Source organism: Symsagittifera roscoffensis, chromosome 10 (genome assembly GCF_963678635.1).
Source record: "Symsagittifera roscoffensis chromosome 10, txSymRosc1.1, whole genome shotgun sequence".
Lineage (NCBI taxonomy): Eukaryota > Metazoa > Xenacoelomorpha > Acoela > Convolutidae > Symsagittifera > Symsagittifera roscoffensis.
The window spans coordinates 20813217-20832507 of record NC_087071.1 but is presented as its reverse complement, the minus strand read 5'-3'; the positions used below and the strand labels follow the sequence as shown (position 1 = coordinate 20832507).

General features: G+C 34.2%; 3 protein-coding genes across 3 annotated transcripts in view; all 3 read left to right on the top strand.

The window, feature by feature from the left end:
- The window catches only part of LOC134855194 (dnaJ homolog subfamily C member 10-like), a 434156-nt gene that overhangs the window by 36556 nt on the left and 378309 nt on the right, over positions 1-19291 (top strand). The window lies entirely within an intron of this gene.
- The window catches only part of LOC134855193 (dnaJ homolog subfamily B member 9-like), a 427207-nt gene that overhangs the window by 36563 nt on the left and 371353 nt on the right, over positions 1-19291 (top strand). The gene's annotated exons all lie outside the window — the stretch shown is intronic.
- On the top strand, positions 9220-12616 carry LOC134855480 (uncharacterized). The gene is made up of 2 exons (XM_063872014.1): positions 9220-10952; positions 11352-12616. Exons 1-2 carry the CDS (start codon positions 9222-9224, stop codon positions 12540-12542), a joined length of 2922 nt encoding a protein of 973 aa, XP_063728084.1. The 5' UTR covers positions 9220-9221; the 3' UTR covers positions 12543-12616.

Sequence of the window (19291 nt, the reverse complement as noted above, 5' to 3'; positions counted from 1 at the left end):
TTTTTTACTAAAAAATCATAATATCCATTAACAAGATATCCTTTAGAGTTATCATTATCATTAAGCCAAGTTTCACTTAAGCAAATTATATCTGGTGGTGACTCAAGACTTAGTATAAGTGCTTCCAATTTTTCAAAGTGCGGTTTTAGTGACATGGTATTCAAATGCAGAACTGAGAAATCATTACTAGCATCAGATAAATTGGATGACACAGAATTATGGTTAGGTACCAGTTGACTGTTCGACGCGAAAAGCACCTTCTGACATTGTGCCTGGTGCTGGCAAAACATTGTATTTAAGGGCTGGGGTAGTTGGCTTTAATGCTGCAAGGATATGAGGAACAATTGCATTTCGATTTCACTTGCAGTCGATTGAGTTTCTTCCTTCTCCTCAAGGGGAGAAAGATTTATCTTTCGCTTTTTTACGGATCGTCGCATAGCATTGTTCGCTTTTTCTTCGTCATTGGAAATTGACAGTTTTGGCGTTTCTATAACAGTATCAGCCCAATTTAATTGATTGGACTCTTTCGGCTTTCTGGTTTCAGTTAATGTTCCAGTTACTGCATGCAATTCGGCTTTGGTTTTCACTTTTACGGGGTTAGGATGTGGATTGTTAGGGTTATTGGCATACACATCTTGTTTGTGAGTATAATATGGGATACGATTGGCTATCGCTTCTGATCGAATTGCTCTGTCGCGAGGGGATAAGCATTCTTCGATAAACACTGGTTGTCCTTTATTGTTCCGGAAATTTTTCAACCATGATCTGCGCCTCCAAACGTCACGATCCGCATGATATATGAATTTCACAATTACAGGCGCATTTGTTCCAGGTTTCAAAAGATGACAGGCGGCAATATTAAGTCTAGGAATATTAATCGACATGATGTTACTCATAATTTGCAGGATATTGCCCATTGTGTCTGCTGTGATATCAATGTTGGAGAAAGTCAGGCATAACTTACGAGAGTACTTCTCAAGATCTACTACTCTTTCGGATACATCGTAATATTCGTTCTGATTTTGTATGATCCTTTTCTCAAATTCCGATTGATCCGCCTTCAAGTTTTTGATCTCTTTGCTTTGCTTGACTACTATATTGACTAACTGTGTAATTACTTCAAGCAATTTTGGATCTTCCGATAGTCCTTGTATTTTCTCCAATAATTCATTTGTTTCGTCTCGTTCGCAAAGGTCAACTTGGTAAAAAATAAGATCATCATCGCAGATAGATTGATTATCATTCATTATCTCAAACTATTTAATAAGTTTATCATAACAATTAGGCAATTAGGCTTCGTATTGCAAATGGTACTAAACTCTGCTTTATCTGTGTTTGAAAAGTTTTTTCACAATAATCAGAGATCACAGAAGAGATGGCTAGGATTCCTTAAATACACCTTATTCACGTTCCAGCAGGCAGTGTTTTCCATTCGCTCTCTCGCCGCACTGCCCTGAAGTGTTGGATATACACGCCCAATTCAATAAAGATCGTGGCACATTTGCAACGCTTATTATACAAACATAATCATCGATAAAATGCATTGGCGCTCGTTGCAAACAACATTTTAAATTATTGAAATCGACTCTCGGATTGCTGGTATGTAAATAAAAACGAGTAAATATTAATCTGGTATTATAGGAGTAGCCATTAATAGTTTTTGAAGCATGATTTTTCGAATGATATTTTTAAGCAATGGAAGAGAAATTTTTTAGTGGTTTTATGATTGCCGGAAATCTAGCCATCGATATCAGCTAAGTTCTCTTACAATTTTTCGTTTTCCTCGTATAAAAAAATCGATGAATGGAGTTTTTACTATAATTGAATCATAGTTCGCCTGAGTTGAAAAATATGTTGATTTGCTGTTTATCAACTTTCTTATCAAATTGCCTTTTTTGACTTATTCTGTGTATCCCAAGTGGTGCCAAGCGGAGCTTTGACTTTGAGTTCAAATTGTTTGTTGACGAGATAGATAATAATAAATAAAACTATTTACTTTATAAAGTAAAGACGAAACTTTGAAGCACTTAGATTTTTTAATTTTAGAGATATGCATGTTTTTATAAAAATTTTAAACAATTTGTAGTAGTAGTTAAAGACTTCAATTACCCAAAAAAATGAGCTGCAAATGCATTGGCATAAATTTCGTTGAAAGAGACAAAATTAGAATATAAAATAGAAAAGTATATGTGAATCATATCAGAATATAAAAAATGAAATAATTCTGAAACCTTCTGGATTGTTTTTTTAGAAATTTTTTCAATATTTTTTAGCTGTTAATAAACATAGGGTTTTGAGCTGAGTCTGGGTTTTTTTGGATGCGGCCTTTTTGTAATGTGTCATGTTTGTAATATTACTTGAATATATTAGTTTTGTATGTTGTAGATCCCGGGGGAGGAGTGTCCGATTGTGTGGGGCAAGTGTAGTCACTGCTTCCACATGCACTGCATTCTGAAGTGGGTGCAGGAGTCTACCAACCAACAGTGTCCCATGTGCAGACAGCCTTGGGACATCAAGAAGTGAACAGAGAAACGAGAGACAAGAAAGAAGAGAGGAAAAAGAAACAGAGAGCGAAAGAGACGTGGAAGGTTTGTTTCAAGCTCCATTTTGAGCTTGTGTTGATGTTTGCAGCATGTGGGTTTGAAATTTGGAGATAAAGTATTAATAGATTAAGGGTTGTTAAGAAATGGAGAAAGAACTGGTGTGAATTTTTTTCGCTCTATTAAAAGTATTTGTGTTAAGTAAAACAGAGCTGCTTGCATTTTACGAAACCGTTTGGACACTGGAATTTTTTTAGAATAATGTTGTTGAATGGGTTTAGAATAATGTTTTGATGTTATGATACTATCCTTTTTTTGTCTACTAAATAGATTCTGTATTGTCCATATTCAAATTTTTAAGTTTGTTTGTTGTTCCGAACATGGTGTGTTCTGGTTTTTTCCTCGCAAAATCAGGTAAATTAGTTTTTTGGAGTATTTTAGCTCCTTTTTGGAATCAAAATCTTGAAAAATTTAAAAAACTGCAAAAAAACTTCGTTTTTTTTTTGATTTTTTAAAGTTTTTCTTGTTATTTTTCTACAAAAATTGTTTTTCAATTTGCTTAGTTAAGATGACTGTCGAATTTACCTAGTCCCCAGTTTTTGCCAGCTTCTTTTATCAAACTACGCCAAAAAATGACCTCAATTTGAAAAATTTTCTTGTATTTTTAAGACTGGTCGGACCATTCTGTGCTACTTGCACAGTAACCGGCTATCCTTGTTTGTCTTAGGTTTCTTATTGGAGGCTTTTTCTTTTGAATATTGTAACCTAATTATTAAAATCACCATTTCATTAATAAAATTTTTTTTGGCGGTTTCCATCGGGTAAGCAGATTTCTCCCTGCTAAAAATTTTATCGATTTGGCCCTAGTTTGATTATGTTACATCAGGTTAAAAAAATAAAACTACAAAATCGGGTCTTGTAAAAACGAACTTCGAATAAAACACAATTTAAATTACAAATGAGCTGCTCAATATATGTATGTGAAGTCACCACAACATGTATCAGCCTGGTTATGTGTATTTAACTATACAATTTAATCGATTGAAAAAATCAGCTACTTATTGAATAAACTATCGTCCCGTTTATTAAATTATTAACAGATTTTTAAATCAAATACATATTACCATTTAAAAAACGCAAGCAGGCTAATACGTCTTGTGGCGACTTCCCAGATATACTTTGAGCTGGTTTGTATTTTCGATTACGTTTTATTCGAAGTTCGTTTTGAAGTTGGTTATTAATTTACGAAACCTGATTGTTTAGTTTTTTGAATTTCGTTTTTTTTTACTTAAAAAGTTTATTCTGCTTTGCCGTCGTTTGAAAGGCGTAACTATAAAAGCTTCGTATTGTTTTTCTGTAAAATTTCAAGTTGAATCAGTTCGAAATTTTTTGGAACAATTTTATCATTTTTGTTGTTCTCATCTCTTTTCTGTTGGCTATCTATATTCGTGTTGCCTGACGTGTTGTATACCGATCTCTTTTCTTAGCTGATAATGAAGGATAATTTTTTCATTTGTTTTGATCGTCTTATTGTTTAATATTTTTGTTTCAAAAAGCTGATAAATCATTAAGGGCATTTTCTTCAAGCGAAACCCTGATGCCAACTAAATTTAAAGTCTAATATAAAAATTTCTTGGGACTAGTAAGTGTTAACAATAAATTAATTCATCATCTGCGAAAGTGGAAGTTTGCAGAAACAGCTATATGCAAAAAAGGTTACTGTTTGTGCAGCTAATGTTGGGCTCTTTTGCTTGCTCCCACCACCTGTGAGTTTTTTTTTCAAGAAAAACGATTGTTTTGACAAGCGAAGAGTAGTATTATTACGAATAAATTTTTTCTAACCTGAGTCGCAAATAAAAGTTCTCATTTGTGGCACTTTTGGTATAATTCAATTTAATCATAGTTATGCCTATTTAAGCATAGGCAATTAAAAAGCATATGTTGTTGCTTTATTTTTTGGCTAGTGTTAGGTCCTGTTTGAAAACACAGGTGTTAGGAAAATGTATGGGATTTGTTGTTTTTTGTTGTTTAAGAGTAATGAACGTAGTGAAGACTCATAGAATTCTTGTTGATTTTTTTTTGTTTTTTTTTTTTCAGGAAATTTTTTTAGAATATTGATGCACTTAGGTATAATGCACTATTTGCGTTCAATTGAAGTTCATCAGCTAAGAGTGACGTGACTAGCACTCTCCAAATACAAACGTGGAATTGGCGCGAAAAAACGTGAACGATTTTGTCTCGAAAGTGGAATTTAATTTTTAGATTTCCAGCGGAATAAAAACTTTACCTTCTGATCTAGTTTTCTCATTTTAGGTTAATGTTATCAGAAAAGTGCTAGTCATAAATTTTTCTGGAATTTCAAAGAGTTACAAGGGCATCTATTTTTTCTTTGAAATTCGAGATTTTTTTCAACTAAGTCAGTGATTTTTTTTCTGTTTATTTGAGTTCATTACTCTTTTTCAACAGTCAGTTGGCTATGTTTAAAATACAAGTCAGTGTTTTTTTCTCTTTCATTGCGTGCATTACTCTTATCCAATTGTCGCTTGGCTATGTTTTTTTTACACATTAACCGGCTTGTCGTGTTAAATTTATGCGATGGTGGATCTAAGTTTTTCTCGAGGGGCAAGTCGGATTTTCAAACAATTTCGCTGAAATTTCAATTTATTTCAAAAACTACTGTACTGTTTTTCAAAAAAATGGTAGCAATGGACAAACCGGCTGCTCTTCTATGTGACTGCTTGTTTTGCTAGTCTCATTTTACCCCACTTTCTACGGCCTTCGAAATTTTCAGTAGGGGGATTTTTAACCTATTTGTTTTCAACTTTTCATCTTCTCAAATCTTAAATGCGTAAATCTGAGATGAAGATTTCACAAAAAAGAACAAATCATGGGGATCTCTGTCCTTCTCGATCGGTTATTCCCTAAATTCGGTAGAAAAAAGTTATGGCCTCAAACAAGCCCATTTTTTGACATTTTGGTGAGTTTTGAAACGTTTCTTAAAAACTACCCTGCCAAATCGGAGATTGAGGGTTTAGCTGAAAGCTATAAAACAATTATGTGAGTCCTTTTTTCGCAAGAGGCTATGCCCAACGTTTCGAAAATTAATATGGCCTTAGAAAATGTCCAATTTTTGAAATTTTACCCGTTTTGGAAACTTTTTTCTTCAAAAACTAGCCTGCTGATTCTGAGATGGATAATTCTTTAAACCATCATGAGGCCTAGATTTTCCCTGTGTAACCCTATTTCTCCCTCTTTTTTGTAGAAGAACCGATATGCACTTCGGGAAAATCTGCTTTTTGAATTTTTTTTGAAAACCATTTTTTAAACATTTTAGAAAAGTCAAATTTTTGATTGTTTCTTGGAATCTTCACTTTTTCGAAAGCTGAATAGCAAAATCTGAGATGAATAATTCAATCGAAAGAGCGAGTAGTAGTTCTCTTCTGTAACAAAGCAACTAATATCCTACTTAAGCAGAGAAATTACTGGGTTTTGCTTAAAGTCCTTTTTGACATTTTGTAGTTAACTCTTTTCCTTATCAGTACAATATATGATTTAGAATATTAAAACATATATATCCAGCATTAGCTGGGCCACTAGTTTACTTCCAAGTAAACCGTCGCGGAGATGCGAGGACGTGGGCGATACTCGTAATCATCAGGTCGTAGATTCAAATCCGAAACATTAAAATAGTTTTTTTGCTCTTTTGATGAATTTTTGATGCTCTATTGGTGTGTAGTGTTAGTTAAATTACAAGCGGTCGTGCAGCAGATGTGAAAACGTGATATTCGTAATCTCAAAATTGTTATACAAAATTTTTTTCTCAATGTGTACTTTTAATTCTTTCCTTTTTCCTTATTTCACTTTGTTTAGCCTGTGCAGAGCTCTTTTTTTTTGCATTTTCCTCGCTTGTGTTTGCGAAGCACAGCTTCGCCTCTGTAACATTGTCCGATTGCTTTCTAAAATTAGCGTACTGAGTAATTAAGCCATGAAAAGCATATTTGTAAAGTCACTCATTACACCATAAAATTGATGGTTTTGGGGGAAAAAGAACAAAGCCTAATTTTGATAATAAAAATGACAAATTTCTTTGTTTCAGCCCAGAAGAAGGCGACGATCAGGAAACACGATTTAAACTCAAATGGTGATGAAGAACTGACTGGGGAATGAACTCTTTTTTTCTGCCCTTTGAAATGAATGGACAAAATTATAGTTAAACTAGTTGTTTGCTTCGATATTTCAGATTTTAACCAGTTTCAGCATAATTTTAGTTTCATCGGGCATTTCAATGTTAATTTTCTGAGTTTTCGCCGCTCCTTTTTGAAATGGCCGTATAATAGAAAGGCCGATCTATTAGCTTGTGTTTCATTTAGATTGAGCGATGTAAAAGATTGCGGTTGATTTGTTTTTGTGTTCTAATTTTTTTTTCAACTGATGGAGAAATTGAACCAAATGCTGCATAGCAAAATCTGAGATGAATAATTCAATCGAAAGATACTCTGTTCAAATGTACAGTAATGGGATTGTGTATCAAAAGTTTCGTAAAATGTATACCACGCCGAGACTCCAGGGCATTTAGTTTGAACAACTCGATTAATTAAAAATAGACTGTTAATCGACACATGCTCGGGTACTTGACATTTTCCCCGTAAAGAAGTGGTTGTCGGTATGATTTTATATCCGATGAATTAATAGCTTGGTTATTTTGTTGGCTGCATATGTTCCTTGGTTGCACCACCTCCAACTTGATATACTAGTAAAGAAAACTAAGCAAATGTTTCAGTGATTTTGTTGAAGTTGTTAACCCAAAAAAATCTATATTCCCATCTATAAGCGTATCAAAAACAGCCGTTCACACTACCAAAAATTACAAAAGTTTCGACAAAAGTTGTTAAAGGTGCATTTGTAAGCTTAATTGGTGCCGAAAGCTTTCGGTGCTGAGTTCGGCCGGCTTTAATTATGTCGGCTTATTTTGCAAGCGTTTTGTTTTATTAATTTTCGTGAGTCTTGCATGAGAACGATTCATCTCTACCAAAAGGTTCTTGAAAAATCCAATCAGCGCTAGCCCAGTGTAATGCATTAGAAAAATAAAACTGGAAAAATTGCAATTAGTTTTCATGAAACATTTTTGATATTTTCCGTCTTTTCTGTTCATTTAACAACTTTGGTCGAAATTTTTGTTATTTTTGGTCATGTGAACGGCTGTTTTTGATGCGCTTGCAATTAGCAAGCTTAAAAAGACGGAAAACTTTAAATAGAGATTTTTTGGGAAAGCAATCTTAACAAAATCACTGAGTTTGAGGTGGCCTGTTCAGTTTAGAGGTAAAGTGCAAGATCGAGACGAAAAGGTTAAAGGTTCGATACTGGTCAAGAGTTTGAAATGAAATAATTGACTTAAAATAACAAATGTTAATTGATGCAAACGGGTCGATAATTAACCAGTAGAGTCGAAAATCATCGCAAGGAGTAAACACCTGTACGGAAGCACTTGCAATAGTGTGGTACAGATTGTGGTAAGTCTGAGTTAATTTATGGGGCAAACAGGCCGCACTCTTCAGCCATTAATGCTATAATCATTGCAGATATGAAGGCAGTGGCTCATTATGAGCGAGACCGAGAATTTTAAAAGCAGTGAGTTGACCCTTAAGTTTTAGTCCATGTATAAATATTGCTGAATAAAAGTTAAACGATAAAAAAATTCACGTGAATCTGAAAACTTTTTTATTAAAGGTACAATTGAACAAAAAACAAAACAAAGCGAGAGAATTTTAGCAAACAACTAATGCAGAAGTTTATTTCGGTAAAATTGCTATTGGATTCTTTCTGGCGAGTTTTTAATCGTAGTATTTAAATGAAATTGACACTTTTCTATGATATGATCATTTTCTAAAAATTTTATTTTATAGTCTGAAGACGCACAAAATGCGCGAAAACATTTGACTAAGCATTATAAAAGTTATTATAGTCTCATATAGCTTAGTTTTGACGCAATAATTTCAGAAATAATAAAGGGTAATTTTTTGAGCACTATTTGCAAATTGTTTTATTTGGCAAATCAATTGTATTTTGCAGTTGTTGGTGCAATAGCGCCCTCGCTCCAAGCAAAATCGTTTGCTTTTCTTAATTTTTACGAGTCGATGAACGTAGTTCGGACTCTTATATAAGTGCTGAAGATTTTGTTTAAAGGAAAGCAAACTCCACTATCGAACAGAGAAAGTGTATAGGCCACGAAAAACATGATCAAGTTCCAGTTTCGATTGCGGAATTTAATTTTCAGATATCCCAGCGAAATAAATATTTTGCTCATTGATCCAGTTTTCTCTAGGTGGATTAATTTTATCAATAAAGTGCCAATCATAAATTGTTCTAGAAATTCAAAGAGCTTAAAGGTCATATATTTCTTTGAAACTCGAAAATTGATATTTAAAAAAAACAAGTCAGTATTTGTTTCTGTTTACCTGCGTTCGTTGGCTCTTTTCCAACTGTATACTGGCTCTGTTTCGTTTTAATTATCTGAGTACAGTTTTTCTTCTATTTAAATTTTAAAAGCGCTAACTCTGACTAATTTTTGCGCTTTAGTCTTAGGCACACAAGCAGCGATCTGATATGTAGGCCTTTCAGCCTCTGACAGTCTTTGTTTGGTTTTCAATTCAGTTGATGAAAAATTAACTATTTCAGATTATGATGACGGGCTATGGGGATGTATTAGAGTCCACTAACAGAAATCAGTCTCAGCAATCTTCCCAAATAAGTCATCATCAAACCAGCGATTATAATCTTCCAACATCAAACGGTGCCCAAAAAGCTCCAAATCATCAACAAAAGCTAACTTCTGATTGTTTATTGCCGAATAAGTCAGTGCCTTATGCGTTCAACTACAATGTATCAAAAACAAATTTTACAAGTGCCTTTGAACATACCTCACAAGTTTCGCCCCGATATACAACAGCATCAAATAGTTCTCCCAGATTAAACGCTTACTCATCTTTCCAGCCCATAAGTTCAAACTTTGCCTTGCCAAAATTTAACCAAGTTTCGAGTCAGTTGGGAGAAGCGTCGACTAGCAACGGGCGAAATGGAAGAATTACGCCTGTAGAAACTTTACTTGATTCGCCAAGATCAACTGTTTCTAAAACATCGTTACCTGAAAGTAACAGCGAACTAGTTTTAGGAGCCTTAAAGACTCTTCTAGACAAGCTTAAAGACTTAGAGATTGAGCGCGACAAAGCAAAAAAGGAGATCGAAAAATTGGACAAAGAACGGCAATGGTTGGCTCTGAATCAAACTCGGGAAAATATTGAGCAGGAAAACTTGAGGAATAATTTTCAAGATAAACCAGTTATGTACGAAGCAGCAGTGAATACTAGTGACATTGAGCTCTTAAGTCAAAGAAAGGTTGATTTTTCAAACCAGGTAGCTCGATCATCAAGCGTTTCAGAGTTACGTTCTGAACATAATTCGGTGCATTTAGCTCAAACAATGAGCAATGCGAATTTATATCCAAGAACAGCGCATGATGAAAATTATGACCGAAGTATGGTTAATACAGGGACAACTTATAGTTATAACTCAAATACGGCGCCGATTTCTGTTGGTCGCGCTGTAAACATGCCATTTGAATCTTCAAGAGGACTATTTCAAAGGTCGGCTAGCAATTACCCTATTTTAACAGGAACCTCGGGAACAAGATCTGGCTCTTTATCTAGTCACCATCCTGATTATAACGATTATTTGACCTCGCTAACACCTGCAACTTCAGGTTATAACGCGGATTTGGGAACCGCGAGAACATTTACGCGAGAGGAACTTTACGAGAGGTCTCCGGTTAGTGGTTACATAACACGAACTGAAGTGGCTCCTAAAAAAAGTGGCGACTATAGTTTTGATGGTCCCCAAACTGCCAAATCGTATAGTTTTACAACAGGGGCGTTTCAAGGACTAGGAGGTAGTAACTTACCTCCTAGCGGCTACGTCGGAAAGTCTATTACAGTGCCTCCTATGGCGAACAGCGATGATCTAGGTTTCAACGGTTTTCCAAACGAACGGCCGAGAGAAACTTTTCAGAATGGAAACCCGATTGAGCGGTTTCACAACGAAAGGTCGAGAGATATTTTTGGCGGTGAAAGATCATCAAAGCAGAATTTTGCAAACGAAAGGTCAAGAGATCTTCATGTGAATGGAAAGTCGAAAGAGTTCGATACTTACACTGAGAGGTCAAGAGACTTGAGAAATGACGCGAGTGCAGGGATCACCCCTCAGACATTAGAAGTTGAATATGAAGATGAAGAAAGCGGGAGCAGTTCGGGTGAAGACGATGATGGAAATGGAGATGATGTTGACGTCGATCACAATGACGGAAATAGACGAGATAGTCAGTTGGAGAGATCGTTTAGCGAGTTGCAGAATAGTACGCAGGTATGTTTTGATTGTTATGGATACAGTGCAAACATTCAATAGGGGAAAATTACGAAAAGTGAAAAAATAGTGCAAACATCCAAAAAACAGCTGTGTTTGTCCAAAGATTCGAAAGTTTTCAAAAAGTAATATTTCAAACCTTCACTTCTCTACATTGTTCGACCGACCAATCTTACTTTCTGTAGATCAGAAATTGACTGCGGATTCGAAATTTTAGGTGAGATAGGGTTTAGGATAGGTAAGTTATGTTTTTAATAAATGCTTTAAAAGACGCCACCCACTCACAAAAATCCCAGACAGGCATTCGGCCTATGATTTAAATCTTTTACTGGGGGTGCGCTCCCCATCACTTATCAAAACTTCAACGAGGAATGCATAATACTACATAGTATTGTTTAGGCCGTAGAGATGCAATTCAGACAAGCTGAAGATAGATGCGCCAGTTTGGAACAACAACTCACTTCAATGCAGAGACTAGTCGACGATCATAAAAAGTTCACTGAAGACATTATGGTCAAACCAGCACAAAACTCAAACAGAAACACGAAGCTCGGACCTTCTAAAGCTATTTCATCGAGCTCATTACCAGCTACCAAAGAAAAAAGTAAAGCAAAAAACCAGAAAGGTTCTGGAAGACGCAGTGCTAAAAGCTCGCGAAGCGCGAGCCCAAACGAAAGCTTAGACGAAAGGCGTTCCGAAAAGGCTTACAGAGGAAGTAAACACGAATATACAGACAACAGTTCAGTCAAAGGTCGTCACGTTTCTTTCCAGCAAGGCGGACCTAAAATTGCGAGAAAAGATTTGATCAAACCAAGAAGTAGAAGTGCTGATAGAATAATCGCTGGCAAAAATAATCACCAAGGCTGTGGTCATTACCACGCGAAGTTTTCAGAATTGCCGTTTGTTTGTGGAACTTCAACTAATCCAAGTCATTCAGTTAATGTGAACTTGCAAAGGGTTTTAGCAGCACTTAAAATGCATTCGTCAGCTTGTCAAAGCGCAGGAGTTACTGGTAACATTGTTAGCAATATGAAGCCACCTTCCGGAAAAAGAGGAAAGAAAAAGAAGAAAAAAGTAGCTAGTCAAAATCAAAGACCAAATAGTTCATGTAGTATGTCGTATTCCGAAGAGTTTACGCCTAAAGATAACAGTAGTCAACCTACTTTAACTACAGCTACAAGAACTAAAAAGTGTGATTTTACAAGTGAAGAAAGTATGAAACAGTTAGTGAGTGATTTGTATCACGAGTTTGAAGAATTAGCGATACAGTATGAAGAAATTAACCAAGAGCGTGAACTAACCAGAGACCAGCAGTTGGCCGTTGAATTGTCACGTGAACATATGATAATACGAAAGAAAATGGAAGCGAAACAAACTCAAATGGACAAAGTTGAAAGTCACTTGAAAGCTTTGAAAGACCAACAGCCGAAGAAGAATACAGCTTGTAGAAAGAAAACAAAAAAAGCAGTTGGGAAAGTGCCAAAAAATCCGGATGGAGGACCTAAATTTGATACGAGCTCAGATTTGTTGAAAAATATGCAAAAACTTCAAAGTTCTTTGCGAAGAGATGATGTGAAATGGGATTTTTGAAACATTTTTACATCGAATTTTTGCACTGATTTGGTACCGAAATTTGTAAATATGTACTTACAATTATAGTTGAATGCATCTTGTGTTTCATTTTATAATTAGAATTTTAGTATGACCTTGAGTCTTAATCAAACCTCATCACAACTAATATATGTTACAAGTTCAGCTCTCAAGTTAACTGTGATCTAGTCAAAATGGTTGAATTGTTCAGTGACCATGCGATGATCTAAATTTCGGGTGAGTTTGTAAAAGCAAGTTACCACCGCCAGAAGAACTAAATCGAAGGCTTGGTTGTTTCAAACCAGATCTAAATGCGTTTCTGGGCTACTTATTCAAAGAAACAATTGCAGATACGTTTTTCTCGAGGTTTGCCAAGATTTGCCTCTAATCTAATCAGTGTTTTCTCTGAAGTTACAAAGTCTTTAGACCACCCGAGCTGAGATATAAGGTGCATTAAGAATATAGTCTCTAAAATTTGCATTAACAGCAAGTTCGAAAAGCTCAAAAATAATATTGTTGTAGAGTTTTTATTTTAAAATCTGGATAAAAAATTTTCGCGTACGATGGTTTTTTATTCCAAACTCGGAAACCTAAGTCAGCTTGAAAGTGGCCAAGCGTGTAATAATAACCAGGCACTTTCAGTCGTGATCAACTCAATAAACGAATGGAAAGCACTTATTTAAATCAAGTGGTCTTAAAAGAAAAATTTGCTCAAATTCAGATATAAATTTTTTGACAAATTGACGTCAAGTGCATCTTTTAATTAATGTTAGCATTTTTGCTTATGCCAACATTAATGAAAAACGGTTATTAAAACTTAAATAAAAAAAGTTAAATAGTGCTTTGCACGGGATTCGTGATTCCACACAAACATGGCAAACTAGCTTTCAGAAATTGAGACGGAAAAAAAGATTTACCAAAAAGTTTCAAACGAATGCTTCGAGCATTGTGCAAATATTCCTGGAAAGACAACTGCCATTGTAAAACTAACAAAATTTAAAAATTGGTACAAAAGAAAACGCGTTTACCCGTTCTTCCAAAAATCCCCCCTGAAAACACGCATAATAAATTTGATTTGCTCTTCAAACGATGCAATGTGAAACAATAAAGTCAATGCAATATAAAACAAAAACATAGTCTAAAAAAGGCATGAAAAACTGAAAAAAAATCAAATCGGAGCTGAAAGAAGTATGTTCCGATTCCAAAACGGCTCCTAGTTTCAAGCGCAATTACAAAATTGGTTGGTTTTAATAAAAATGCAGCGCTGATATCATATTCTTTGCGTCGATTCATCTTGGAAAAATGCAAAGGTCGACTCCAGAAAAATTACTAGTGCTTTTCATCTCATTTGCCAACATGCGTATCTGATCAAGAGAAATAATTTGAGCATGTCTGTCTGGTAAACTTCCCTAAAAGTCAAAATTTTGTTCTTTAGTAGTTTCGGGCTAAAGAAATTTCAGTGCCAAAAATTTTTAGTGTCAAGACTTTTTCTTTGCAAGTTTTTTGTCCAAGTTTTTTCGACTTAGTTAAAATTCATAGTTTTCAATTGAATGCAAATTTACATTATTTTCAAGGCATAATTATCCTCAATTGTAACTTCATTTGAGTCAACTGCATGAAAGTTTTATTATATCTGCTTTTCAATAATTGTCTGGGTTAGTTAATATATTTGACAAAGTAGTGCCAAACTTGGTGCTGCCAAAGTTTGGTTGATTTTTTTAGTAATCGGCCAATTAGAGAGCAGTATAATGGATATAAAGAGATACAAATTGTTTTTTAATCTAATTGAAAATTTATTAAATGGCGACCGAACGTTTTCCACTAGTCTCAGATCAAATGGTCGGAGCAAAAGGTTTTAAAAAAATCAGTTAGCTCGGTCACGATTCCAACTTTCTGTTGACTATGTTGTGGAACTTCTAACACACTAATTTTATCAACTAAACAATAACTTAAATCAAATCATAATCAGATCGTTTTCTTCCTCATTCAACCTCTGTCCAGATTATTTTCTCGTTTTTTTGAAAAATTTTAATAAGAAAATTTTCAACTCGAAATTTCCATGCTGAGAAAAAATAGCAATCTATTTTGCAAAAAATGTTTTTTTTTTACCCAGTTTTTACATCACAAACGTTATGAAGCCAAACTGTGCAATGGATAGGAGACAATTTGGTGTGGGTAGGTCTCTGGGGTTCAGAAAGTTGAAAAATTTTCATCACTATCAAAAGAAGCACAAGAACAAAAAAAGATCAAAAGGGCGGAATCCATTTACAAATTACAAAATACACAGTTAAACCTTTTAATGAAGGGATGATTTTCATGTTATTGCCTCTTAAAATATAAGTATGAAAATGTAATGTACTACGGTTGAGGCAAATGGGGAGCAATAGTAAAAAAAAACTGCTATTTTATGATTTTTTTAAATGATTTTTTCTTAAATGTGCATCTTAGATGATGGCTCTATTTGCAACACAAGCAGTTGATTTTTTGAATCTTTGTACATATAAGTAATAACTTTTGAGCTCTTTCAATTCATGTTTTTTTAAAAATAAATGACTAAATAAGAGATTTTTTACTATATTAAGAATGTATACAAGTTTAGCTAGATTAATAAAAAACGGAAAGAAGAGCTAAATTTGAATGAAAAATTTTCTGTCAAAATTTATTTCTACTTCGCAGTTTTTTATAGATTTCTTAGAAAAAAGATTGCACTTCCTTTTCAGTTTTTTATTTCTCGACTTTCTCTTCCTGCCATTTAATAGATTATGTAAAGTAAAAGTTGTAGCTAAATTGCTAGTTAGACTTTTTTGGTCAAAAACGGCTATTTACTTATATTTAAACCTTTATCCGAATGTCAAGTTTCAGTAACGTTGTTTTTAAGGAAATTTTCTGAAGTCAAAAAGAATATAAACTTGTTAACGAAATTGTCATTTTCAAGTCCTCAAACTTGCTCCTCAATTAACGAGTAACAATTGAGTCCGCAAACAGATACATTCGAGATTTAAAATGTCTAGATTTAGCCTAGTGGCGTGCGCTGAATAATTAGAGTCGTTTTTTGTGTTTTTTTGGTCAAATTAAATTATTTGAGCTCTAAAAATACCATTTTTGCTTTTAAAAAATTTTCTCCTCAATTCTGATTATATTTCGAATAATTTTCCCTTACATTGCCATCTATTTGTATGATTCCAGTTGTCGAAAGTTTCAAAAAATTCTCTCTTGGGTACTTCTTTTTTTGGTTACAGTGAGACGATCAGCTGAAAACTTTCAAGGTTGGTACCATTTTTGAGGCTCAGAAATTTTTTTCTTATTCAGAGCTGTTTTTATCTTTAAGCTTTTCAACTTAAAAAAAAAGTTGATTAAAGTATAATTGAAACTGAATGGAACTTTTGAATTTGCCGGGGAGTCTGCTGTCCGATTTTACATTCATCGATTTTTAAACACAAATTTTCTGCTATACTTTGATAATTTAATCAAATTAGATCCGTGTTTTAGCTACTTTATCTAATAAGAATCTAAACTTTATGGGCAGATTGAGTGAAAAGGAAAACATGCGCCGAATAATCAACTTTTTTCAAAAAGCTTTTAAACTGTTTTTTACTTCAGAAAAATCCGAGAAAGGGTTTAACGCAGAGACGAAGCCGAGCTTTAGCTAGTTAGTTAGGCAGTTTGCTAGTTCAAGTTTCAGAACTTCAAAGTTACAAGTTTCACGTATACTACAGCACAAACGATTAAAACCTTTTATCGCTCTTCATACGATGTGATATGGTGGTTGAAAAGTAAAATATTAGGCAAAACCTTTCAGTTTTTAGAATCTGACCTGAAGGCGTTTTTTTTGGTTTGAATAGATGTTGCTAATAGATTTTTGAAAACATTCTGCCCGTCTGATACTTTTTACCCGAAAAAAATGAGGTTTTCGATTGTTGATGCTTTCTCTCATGAAATTCATAAAGAATTGTACATAATAGCTCTCAAGTTCAATGTCCTACATATAATATATCAAATTCAAGGTCAATTGTTGTGGATAAAGAAAGCTAACAAAACCTGATAATTTAAAAGGTGCTCAGCTAAAAGTAAGGAAGTAAATCCATAAAAATTTCATCAATGATTGTTTTAATACCGCAAAATTCAATTTGCATCGTTTTTAATTGTTAAAAACATAACATGATGAGCTAGTTCACAGAAAATGAGACCAAAGCTGAAAAAAATCATATATTAGTCTCGAACGAAGTTCCTGTTGGAGCAATTGAGAAAAAATGCTAGAGTTGAGTTAGCATTAGTTTGAAGACAAGGAAGACATAACAAAACCGAAAACACTTCGGTAGACGCTCATTGAGCCGAAAGTTGTTCTGTAATGATTTGAGCCTTAAAACTTTTTGTAACTAGAAGTTGATAAATTTTCTTCCAGCACATTCACACAGACGCGAATTTTTGCCTTGAAACCAGAGTACATGTAGTTTTTAGGCGAATTTTTCAGTGGTAACAGCTTGCACATAATTGTTTCAAAGTTCAAGCTCAAAATTGCTTTCACGTGAAAATAAACAACATCATGGTTACTGATCAAGGATAACAGGGCTACTAAATTTTGCTTTAAAACAACGCTAGTTGAAGCGTTTTAGCCGTTATACAATGAACCAAAGCCACTCGAATAGAGTTAACGCTTCAAGTCAAGATTTAAAAAAAAAACTAGATCCAAGAAAAAGGTTAGTCTTTGTCGCATAGATGATCAACTTTTATTTTTTTTATGAAAACGCAAGTATTTTTATGTTGGCCACTTTTACAGATGTTTCGACCACCTTTACAAAAAACTACTAGTGTTCAAGGTCAAAATTGTTATCGCGTACAAATTATTATTTCGGCGTCATTGAACGTGGATGAAGAATCTTATATTACTCTGCAAACTGTTGTGATTTAGTATTTTAGTATCTCTTAACCTTGACCTCTATAGATTAATCAAGTACCAGTTAATATTTACTCTACGAAGTCCAGTGGACTTCGCGTCACTAGTTGCTCTTTTAAGACATCGGTCAGTTTTAATTGACACATTAATTTATTCCCTTTTAAACTTAGTTAGTTAGCATAGTTACCAGTGGTATTTCTATACTTTTATTATGGCGCAGTCAACAACTGATTCGAATCTGCGGGGAATAACCGCCTTTTGGTCAAACCATACAGTAGAACCCCCCACCCAATGGAACAACTGGATATACCAATTTCATCTGGCTATCATTGCTAAGGAAAATCTAGATATAGACAATCTAAAGGAACCATTGGAAGGGGAGACAACAAAACCAGTCCTAGAAGGCGCCCAGGAGTCAGAAACTGACCCACAGAGGAAAGCCAGGGAAGCCAGAAATAATGAGACCTGCGAGCATTTGTCGCGAGCGTTATTCAATCAAAAATATTTCTCATAAAAATTCAGCATCTTACTTTTTTTCTGAGTACTACCAGTTTGTGTATTTTTTTTTAAATTTTCGAGTCAAAAATATGTCTACGTAAAATTTATGACTCTCATGGTTAATCTGCTAGTTTTGCTATTGTTTTCTTCTACATCAAAATTATTACTTTAATTTCGTGCACAGGCAAAACGAAACTTTACAACAATGGAGATTCATTACAAACAAATCCTGACAAACTATTTGACATTAAATGAAACCAAAGCTACGAAAAGTGGTGAAGAAATCAAGTTGGCTTCAAAACTTTTTCTTTTCGAGACAAGACAAACAATTGACAAACACATATGGCGGCGTTAAATTATTAGTAATAAACAGAATTTAAAGAACGATTACAAAACAGAAAAAACTTGTCACACAGAGGCGAAGCAGAGCTTCCCATTACTTGCGATACAACACAATTATAAGAAAGCATGAGTCGGAAAAAGGAAAAATGATTACAAAACTAGGTGAACCAAAACTTTCGTATGTCTCAATCGAGGACACCCAGGGCGCAGCTAAACCTGGAGGTAAATATTTTTTATTTGTTTGAATTTGTTACACTGATGAGGGAGGAAATGCGTAATTACAAAAATTAGACTTCGCACAAAACCTTAGTTGTTTCTCAACTAAAATAAATGAAAAGAGTCAAAACTACTGAAGTTTTGGAGTTTTTCCAACGACCTAGCTTTTTTCATACAATCATCAAGGTTAGCAGCATTTGCAGGAAAAATTCGCGCCACCGCTTTGTTCGGTGAGAGTTTTATCTCAAACTTCATAGGGTAGATTTTTGGCATAACTAGTGTTGGCTACTTTATCTAGTTTTGTATGTTTAAGATTAGTAACCTTAAAAGGCATCATTTGAATGGCGAAAACAAGATTTCATATGTATATGTATGAATTGCATGACAAAGAGTTTTCAGTGGCAAAGAATTGTACTGATACAGATTTTTTTGATCCCGACAAGTTTCTGTCCAAATTTTTTCGACTTCGTTCGAGACAACTGCTGCATGAAAAAAAATATTATCTCTTTCATTATTTTGTCCAGATTAGTTAATTATTTAGAAAAAAGAAAATTAGAGGCAAATTGTAAATAGAATATTTTAAGAAGCCAATTTTTTTATGTAGGCCTTTTTTACAGATGAGGTGATCACTTTCACAAAAAACCTTTAGTGTTCAAATTCAAAAAATAAATCACGTATAGATTTTTAACTTCGTAATCCTTGAAGCTGAAAAAAAACCTAAATCAAGTCAGTAAAGAACGCTATATAATTAGTTTGAGCCGTTTTACATAAGATTGAGACCGTTTGAGACGAATAAACG

What these genes read in the sequence shown, in the direction of transcription:
- LOC134855480 (XM_063872014.1), top strand. Translation starts at nt 9,222, where the DNA reads ATGACGGGCTATGGGGATGTATTAGAGTCCACTAACAGAAATCAGTCT. An exon ending in AGTTGCAGAATAGTACGCAG is followed by an intron (nt 10,953 to 11,351) that starts GTATGTTTTGAT and finishes AGTATTGTTTAG; the next exon opens with GCCGTAGAGATGCAATTCAG.